Raw genomic sequence first — 9,536 nt, 5'->3', positions numbered from 1 at the left:
TGAAATTTGTTACTTTTCTCATGTTAGGAAGACAAACCTTATAGATATTTAACATACTTGTGCTGTCATCAAGTTCTTTTTGTAACTGCATACTGTTTACTTTTTTGTTGTTGTATGATAATGTTGTAAGCATGTTGATGACAACAGAAGTGACCCTTGAATGAATAAAATTGTGCTAAGGATCTAATGTGTTGAAGGGCTGTTCACTTCATGTTAAAACTTATTACAGCACAATAACTTATGATGTTACAGACCATAACAACTACTGGGCATGGTTGAGAAAGATTTGATTACTTTGTCAGTTGTAAGCAATCATTTAGAGATACTAAGGATAATTTTTAATTGTCTTAACAACTGTGCTTCTCGTAGCTTTAAGTAAGTTTTGACTACTGAAAAATTGTGCAGTGCAAAGCTGCATATTCTACCTTGGTTGGGCCTCACAATTTCACACTGGTGAACACAATACAATTTACTTCTGGCCATAGTTGCTCTGCACTTTAGGCAAAACTTCTGGTTCTGATGACTTTCCAGCCCCCATTTACCCACCTTCCAACTGGCAAAACTTTTCCCAACATCTCTTAGTTCCAATGACTTTCCACCCTTTCTTTTCCCACCTCCCAACAAAGAGTTTGCAGCACCCTTTGTTCTTAAATTCTTTCTCTTGAACCTCATATATCAGAGCAGGTCTCCCAAACAATCAAAAGGAAGTTTAAATGAATTATAATGAATGATTGTTAATGTACTGGGTAGCCATTGTTCTTACTGGGGTCTGGGGTACTCCATCTCTTATTGTAAAGTAACTGAAATACTACACACACATTTTTCGATAGGTTGTGGCATTTCATTAACACATTCTTGAGAAATATTTTGTAGAAGCGGTAGTACTTTACATATGCTCATCTTAACACTTAGAGGCGGGGGGTTAGACTGATTCTCAAAAGTTATGCAAACCCTTTATTGCACCTCAGGTTTGCATTACTGTCTCAAATTATCTGAAGCCCCCTCCTGATTAGATGAGGCTAGGTAACCATGGAAAAAGTGCTGTATTGCTCAATTGCAAAATCTCAAGTACGTATTTCCTCTCAGCCTTAAGAATTAAATCGGGTTCTGCATCTCTCATCGGAAGTGAAGGTGGTTTTCATTTATTAGAATTTCTCCACACTATCAAATTTGAACACGTCATTTTCAAACATTTCACAACAACCAGATTTTGATAGGTAGTACCATAATTTTCATCAAAGGATAGGAGTAAAGTATACCCCATGAAAAGGACCCCATCTTGAACTGGTATCTGCAGGATAAGGTAGTACAACAGCCCCTGTTCCATTTTGGTTTTGCATCAGCCTAGGAAGAGAAACACTTGGCAAAAAAAATAAACAAATTTCAAGTACTTGCAAGGGCTCACTTCACTTGCCAAGCAATTTCAAGGCCTTGAATTTTGATTCCATCTCTCAAGTACTTAAAGAGACACGAATCCTGGTTTGAGATTTCCATGCCAACAGTACTCAAACAAAGAGTTTAAAAAAGATTTCAGGACGTTGACTGATGTACCCTTCCCCCCCTTAACTCAAGTACATGTAATGTCATTATTTAACTTGATGCAAAACTAGTCAAAGCTGAAAATTTCAGAGAAAATACAGTCAAACAACACAGGTAACACATTAAATAAACATTTTAATTAAAAGGGCTCTGAAATCACCACCACTTAACAATGTACAATTTCATTCTAGACACATCAGAGTACGTTTACATAGGTTCTTTTAATAATACCACTTCAATATTTCCAACTCAAAAATAAATCAGTCTCCATGTCATTGAAAAAAAGTTAATCAACATAACACTGCTCAAGTCAGATTGCAAAACATGTCACAAAAATAAAGAAGACTGGTTTTACTTCATTCAAAGAAAAAAAAAACAGAAAGTGAAAGCGATAACTGAATTTCATGACATACGCAAGTTGTTTATATACAAATTCAAGTTAGAAGCTTTTGTCTTGTAGGGAAAAATGTAAAACAAGGTACCCAAGTATACTATTACTTTCTGGATGAAAACAGGTCCATAAGTCTGATATTTAGAAGTTACAACTTAACATGTACATGGGACATGTAATGTGTATGTTAAGAAGCAAGGTCTTTGAGCAAAAATTAAAATTAAACAATGTTTCTTTTCTCCACTAAAATCATCCAAAGCTCCAATCTTTTCACTATTCTTATTCTAACTTGTCTTTTCACGTGTAGTTACTGTTTACACAGCCCTTATTTACATCTTGCTTTTCTCTGTATTTCTTTACATTATGATGCAGTTCCTGCCTTGAAGTAGCATCAGTTCATGGGATCCTGAGCATTTTCAAGAGTAACTACTTCTACAGCTTGGGTAGCAACCGGGACTCCCTCGCAGGTATCGACAATTTGTGTGTGAACCTCATGTCCCATCGATGTGGTCGTTACTGTCTGAATTATTGAGTGAGGGGCCATAGCTACTTGAGGTACTGATGCAGTCATGTACTGAGAGTGGGTGCTTGCTGGTAAATGGTGAGTCTGAATCTGCATGAGAGATGCTGCAGCCTGCACAGGAATGGTCACCATGTTAGAAGTGTTCATGTTATCCTGTACATTTGCCAGAGCAGCGGCTGCAGCAGCAGCATGTTCTGGTAAAACAATCTGCCCGCCTTCAGCAAGGGTGGCTTCTGCTAGAGTGGCTACAGCTGCTTGTGCAATTGCTTCTGTGTGAGACAATTCACTTTGGTCGATTGTAACTGCTTCGTTTTGTCCTGGGTGGGGAAGGGTCACCTCTACTTGAGTTGCTGCAGCTACCTCTGCTAAGGTGGCTACTGCTTGTGTAGCTTCTGTTTGCGAGGTAGCTGCATCTGACAAAGTGCTGACAGCTCCTGAAGCGTCCACTTGGATGAGGGACACGGTGCCATCAGCATTTGAAATCGTGTGCACCATCTGATGTGGCTGCTGCACATACTGGTGTTGTGGTGCGTCTCCTTCTGAGAAGGCTGGCAACAGATCTTCTCGTCCATGATACTTGTAGCAGTTCTTCACAATCTGTCGCAGAGCATTTGTCCACGATATCCTAGCTTTCTCGTCTTCACTGCGGCAATCACTGCGTACATTCTGCCAAGGTAAGTCAGATGGCCACCAAGCCGGCCGGGTAGAATCCTTTCCCCAACCTGGCTTTCCTCTACCAGTAGAATAACGCAACATCATTGGAATAAAAGCTCGGAGCTGGGCTTGGGTCATTTTGTCAACAGGAGTTGGTATGCCATCTATGACCAGCGGTGGGAGGGTGTAAATATCTGGATTTTCTGGGGGTGGTGGAGGGGCATGTTCGGCCAAAGCGTGCTCTAAGTCTTGAAGAACAAGCTGTTTTAGATTTCTAACCACATTCTCTAGAGGCACGGCTCCAAACACCTTGAAAAGCGGATTTGGCTTCCCAGGGCAAACGCACAACACCACAGCTTGCTGTCCAACGCGCGTCGTATATTCATCTATCGTGGCTCTTAATTTTCGGAGAAGACGAGTTTGCTGGCGTTTCCGAATCGATGGATTTGTTTCAAACGAATGTGGTCTTTTCCTCTTCTTCCCAGTCGCGATGGCGGCGGCGGCAGCTACGCCGACAGGCCCCGCTGCGGCCAGCTGAGCGGTTACTTCATCGCTGACGGTGGAATTCAGCAAGTCCGAGCCATCGAAGGTTGTTGACTCTGGCGAAGATGGTTCATCGTCGGACATTTGACTCATCGATTGAGACATCGAATGGGACATCTGCAACGTCTGGGACATGCTTTGCGACAAAGCTTGGGTTAAACCCACTTGGTGAAGACTGACTTGAGCCAGTTTGCTGTCAAAGAAGTAAACAAAGAAACATAAAGAGTCAGCCTCGACGCGATAAAACACAGTCGTACCAGTTCTTTGAAGTTCGCTCATTGAATTTTCAAGCGACGTATGAATACGAAATTCATGTCAAAAACCTCGTCTTAAGGCAGCTTTTTCATCGAGAAATTACCCAAATAAATCAAGAAAAAAACACGGCTAAAATCCCCTAAATTGTGTTTGATCGAATTCGTTCCCGTACTCGATCACGAGAAAATAAATGCCTTTTTCGTTCGAAAATTACGCTCTTTTCGTCTGGTAAACTTCTCCATTCACTAGATTACCACGGTGTTGATACTTACACTGGCAATCGACAAACTACGTTCCATAACCGCTGAAACAAGACCCAATTCTTAGCTAAAACACAGCAAAGATACCTGGTTTGACGGCAGGATCAAAAATAGCTCGGCAAAGTTTCTGAATCTGCGCAAAGAAGCTGCTCCACCGACTTGCGCGGAAAAGAGAACGCGATGGCGGCTGCTCAATAGAACCAAAGTAGCGTGGTGCTGCCACGCATGTGCTGACTAAACAGCGGGGCGCCCCTTATTCATGAATATTTGTGGGGCTCGCTTTTATCTAACGCGCGCGATAATTGGCCAACATTTTCCTCAGCTTTATACCAACTGATCTCATTGGCTTTAATTAGGGCCTTAGTCAGGCGGGTGGCACCTGTCAGCCTCACCTGTTCCTTTCAATTTTTTGGACTAAAAAGTAAGTACATTTTAGACAAAAAAAGATAAAATCTCATGTTTTCATGACAATAGTCTTTCACTTCCTGACTATTTCCAGTGATTAATTGACGAGTTCACTATTTTTCTTCACAGAATGAAGCGACAGTATATGTCTAAGTTAAATGAGTTGTGATAATGGATTTTATCTTATCATTAGTAAATAGCATCAATATTAATTCATTGACTCTAATAGGCCAGCTGGTATCTTTGGTCAAACAAACGTCTTGCTTGTATCTATTCATCTTTGACAGGACTTCTTTAAAATATAAAATCTGGGTAAAAATAACACAAAACTATTGAATATTTTTTTAGGGTAGCAGAAAAAAAAGACTGACACCAGACTGCAGTGACCCCAACTTACTTTAATTAGTTCAGGGGAGGGTACAACTCTCTGAAGAATAATTTGGTGTTATTTTGGTCATATGGTCAGAAAATTTGTTAATAAATAATGCACGTTAATTGAAAAATTCTGTTGTCCTTTGCTAAGAGTAAAGTTATGCCTCTAAAAAAATAGATTCTGCTCCCCGCGGGGGGGTGGGGGGGGGGTGGCTCTTTGGGAATTTCTGGGTGGGGATGTGCCGCTGGGACCCTGGAACCCTTAGCCTATACCAGAACTAGTTCAGCTGAATTTTGCTACCCTATACTAGAGTAAACTCCCCGAATCCCCTCATCTATCGACATTGTTGAGGCTGATTTGTGTAGATTTAAACTTGCTGATTTGATTTTTTTTTACATTTTTGAGTGGCAATTCCTGGTTTCCTTAGTCTAGATAAAATCTTCAACCAGCTAGTCAGTTTTGTGAAAAATTATACCCTATTCTAGACCCAAACGCTCTGATTTATATACCCTATCCTAGAGTAAACTGCTTGAAAACCATACCCTTCACAGCGGCACATACCTATATAGCCCATATATGGCAGTGCTCCCCCCCCCCCGGATTCTGCTACCTTTTACTGTGCGAGTCAAGAAATCTGCAAACATTTAAATTTCATTCTGACATGGCAGGGGTATTACTTGCAGTACGTGGAAAGCTGAATGCTGAATGCCGAATGCACTGTTTGATTGTGGTTAGTTTCACTTATATTTGCTTGCAGTTAGTTTTTATTTGTTGGACAGGGCCAATTATCCAATACAATGCTGTCCTTAACAAACAAAAGTTAACCACAAGCAACCTTGAGTGAAACTTATTAAACTGCAAGCAAACAGTGCATTTGGTGTTCAACGTTCAGCGTTCTGTCAAATACCCCTGCATGCCGATTCTGACAGGTAAGCTGTGTACCGACCAATCACAAATTACAAAGTTCTGCGGACATGTAAGAAACCCACAAAACCACAAACCAAATTATTACCATTGCTGTTTGCAGTTTTAAGTGTTCTCATTCCTGAATTGACTTTTCCCTTGCTACACAAATACATTTCCAGGGGCGCATCCAGAATTTTTCTTAGGAGGGGGTGCACCACTAAGGAATGGCATAACTGAGTTTTTTCTTTTGCGGGATACCAGTTATATTAGAAAGCAGCATGTCATCTCAGGGAGGGGTGCACACCCTCTGCACCCTCCCCCTAGATCTTTAAATTCATCAGTATTTATTTATTACACCTGGGAGGAGAGAGGCAATTTGAGAATAAAGTGTTGCCAAAAAGCACAGGGAAATGATTGGCCAGGGCTCGAACCTGGACCTGCTTGATCCCAGCACAGTGACCATCAAGGCCACTGTATCTCCTGTTGATGGGAGAGGTGTTAATATAACTCCATAAGGTTGAAACTATATGCTGTGTTTGTTTGTGACTGAGATCTGATGGCTGAAAGTCTGCTTAGAGGAGGGTTCCCCATAACCTCAAAATGATATTAATACTGTAATCATGTTAGTAGTAATGGAAGAGTAATGCTAATCATCAACTGTATTAAAAGCAACCATGTCAAAATTCATTGGCTGTCAATCACACAGAATTAAGATCAAAAATCATATATATTGTACAGTTGCAGAAAATATCCACACTCTCTCCACAGAAGAATTTCCTGGGGGTGGGGGTTCTCTAAGACAAATCATTTAAAGAAATGCATCAAGTTTAATTGGAATTTCCAGACGGGGTGGGGGGGGGGGAGGTCTTAGAAAAATTCCCTTCCGTGGGGGAGGCATGGATATTTTCTGGAACTACACGTTACTGTGTTTCAAAACAATATTAATTCACAAAATGTTTTAACACGAGATTCATACATCAATAAGAAATATAGGTGAAAGGGTACTGTAGACAGTGAATGGTCGGAGTCTTTTTCTCAAAAAGTTTTAGAGGAAGCAAGAAAACGTGCACTATCTATAAGCGACAACTGGCAAAACTGCAACCTCACTTTGTAAATTGTTCTACAATTTGCAGTCAGTTTATATGAAATTTAAAACAAAAAAATTCAAGAGGCTGCTTGCAGTCTAGGGTTGTGCATTTACCATGCAGTCTTTGGGTTGTATCAAAGTATTTAATTTTGTCATATTTTTATATCTTATTTTTGTGTCACCAATTAGTGCTATTCGCTAGAGATTCCTGACACGTTAATAAAGTTAACTACTACTACTACTACTACTTGGGGCATAGCTATCGTTTGGGTGTCAAAAGTTGGACGAATGGGCCCTAAGCCACTACTCTACTTCTTAACCATAATATGTCTATTCCTTCCCCATACTGTCCTAAGATGCAATCTTATCTCACATTGGAAATAAATATTACCACGGATTCACATAACACTTTTCACACCTTAATTACAAATCTGCTGTTTCCTTCAAGACTGCAATAATTCAATCCAACAATGTACAGTAATCCGAAAGTTTTCAAAACCACCACAAAAAAAAAAAAAAAAAAGAAAAAAAAAAAAAAAAAATTAGCAAATGCTGAAATTTGTTGCTCATATTTTCTAACAAGGTTTAATCAAGCAAATGCCAATGGACCCAACCCACCCCTCCACCCTCCCAATCCCCAGCTCTAGTGGCTTGCTACTGCCCCTTTATTGGGAACATCTTATCCAGATTGGTGGCATTGTCAGTTTATTTAAAAAAAAAAAAACTTCAGAATCACATGTTGTACTCTCGTATTACTTTGTGTAGATGAAAAATCTCGGATACACAACAAATTAAAAATCTTTCATCTCTCTCATGCTCGAACTGCATTTTACTGCATTTTCGCGCGCAGTCCTCGATGCAGTTTCCTTCAAAGCCTTTGTTTAATCTTGATTCCAGCTCAGCAGAGGGAAAATTCCTCAGTTTGGCACCAACCTAGACACATGCATCATACCCTGCAGTATCTCTCAGATCGACCCTTTTGTAAAGGTAATTAAAAATCGCCGTAACTATAAAGTCGCAGGGTCGTGTTTGTCCACTGTGGCGTGTTTGAGTTGACGATTTGTTCGCAACCCTGGAAACATCATTTCTTCTTTTTTCCCTTGCCCTTTTTCTTCTTCTTCCCTTTCGCTCCAGTGTCCCATCCAAAACCTCTGTATCCCAAAAATTGCGGCGCATTGTGAGCAATATAGTAACCGTTTACCATGGCGTCAGGGCTCAACAAGTCGACATCCTTCTTTGTTTTCGAAGGTGATGGCGACCGAGATTTCTTTCCGCTTTTTTTCCCTCCTTTCCTCGACGGGCTTCGACTGCTTCCTCTGCTTCTGCTTCTACTTTTCCCTGATTTCCTTACTTTTCCAGACTTGTGACCGGCCGGCTGCGGAAAACGAAAAGTATAGTAACACAATTTGTTACGACGAGAATAGAAAAAGTAAACAAACGGTAGGTAAGCCATTGAAATGCAAAAAAACCACTGAAGTGCTCCTGTGGTTGCAACGCGGCGTGAAACTTACCATTTCGAAGTAAAAATAGCTACACCGGAGGCTCTCGACTCCTACAGGTTTTCAAACTACGTCTGGTGGTCCTCTCATATCTTGATCGATTGCCCTTCTGGTAATAATTAATCGACTGGCTTTTTCGAAGGAATGCGCAGAGCCAGGCGAAGAGCATACGTCACGCGTTCCTTTGTTGCCATACCAACTACCACAAGGAAAGACTGCGTGATACGCCCAGGAACCAATAGAGTATTTACACTGTCACGCAATAGAAAAAGAAAAAAAAAAAAATCAAAAACCATTCAGAGGATAAAGTCGAGAAATTGTGATGTTATAGAAGATAAATGAAGAAGACAGTTCTCAAAGTTTAAGGTGTGTGCGTAATGTCCCGAAGTTGAGATATTCGTCGAAATGTTCCGCGCAAATTTACAGAGCCTAGTATGGAGCCGCCATATTGGACTGTTCCTCTGTGGGACACCAATTTGGCGGCCGGAAAATAGTGTTAACATCTGGAACTTCCTTTGGCTATCCAGGTCACTGATCTGCACTGAACGAAAAAACATTTAAATAAGCACTTTTCCAAATACTTTAATGGTAGCTTTATGTCACGCACCGCCATAACTCTGAAATTCAAAATGCGCTGGTTTCCAAACGAAGGACGCTATTGAGCTGGAGAGTTGTAAACAGATCTAAAATTAGTACCTCTTATGGCTAATGAGGATAAAAACATTGGTGGCTCTTTAGTTTTGGATTTAAGAATTTGATGACGTCACGTGAAAACACTCTATACCTCCTCCACCCACGGCCCAAAGAAAAAAAAAAAATTAAAATAAATGTCCATGCCAGATGCAAAATCATAGGCTTACTTTTAGATTAGGCACAGCTTCTGGACTAGATCTATGTTTTTTCCTTTATCGTAAGGGTTTATTTTTAATTTTATGTCCTCATAACTGAGGTAGAGAACGTTCAAAGGGGTATGTTCGGAGACATATACTTGCACGGTGTAGAACCTGTTCTACTAGCGCGTCGTGCGTTGCGATCAATTTGTGCAGTCAAAAATGTTTGACACACAACATCCGCGTTTCAAATATAAATCCAAGTACGTTT

General features: G+C 40.5%; 1 protein-coding gene and 1 long non-coding RNA gene across 3 annotated transcripts; both read right to left on the bottom strand.

Annotated features, from left to right (window-relative positions):
- Nucleotides 1–1,654: 1,654 nt before the first annotated feature.
- Nucleotides 1,655–4,450, bottom strand: LOC145460297 (DNA-binding protein P3A2-like). Of its 2 annotated transcripts, none has more exons than XM_081445054.1 (2): nucleotides 4,178–4,450; nucleotides 1,655–3,843 (listed from the first exon to the last, which is right to left on the bottom strand). In XM_081445054.1, exon 2 carries the CDS (start codon nucleotides 3,783–3,785, stop codon nucleotides 2,322–2,324), a length of 1,464 nt encoding a protein of 487 aa, XP_081301180.1. In that variant the 5' UTR covers nucleotides 3,786–3,843; nucleotides 4,178–4,450; the 3' UTR covers nucleotides 1,655–2,321. The 2 variants fall into 2 exon arrangements, with proteins under 2 accessions (XP_081301180.1, XP_081301179.1); XM_081445053.1 differs by having other exon boundaries at nucleotides 4,253–4,449.
- Nucleotides 4,451–7,628: 3,178 nt separating this feature from the next.
- On the bottom strand, nucleotides 7,629–9,244 carry LOC145460367 (uncharacterized). The gene is made up of 2 exons (XR_014039829.1): nucleotides 8,448–9,244; nucleotides 7,629–8,311 (listed from the first exon to the last, which is right to left on the bottom strand). It is a non-coding gene; the product is annotated as an uncharacterized LOC145460367 (long non-coding RNA).
- Nucleotides 9,245–9,536: the final 292 nt, after the last annotated feature.

This window comes from Orbicella franksi, chromosome 11, assembly GCF_964199315.1.
Source record: "Orbicella franksi chromosome 11, jaOrbFran1.1, whole genome shotgun sequence".
NCBI lineage: Eukaryota > Metazoa > Cnidaria > Anthozoa > Scleractinia > Merulinidae > Orbicella > Orbicella franksi.
The sequence above is the reverse complement of the archived record's forward strand: the minus strand, read 5'-3'. Positions and strand labels throughout refer to the sequence as shown.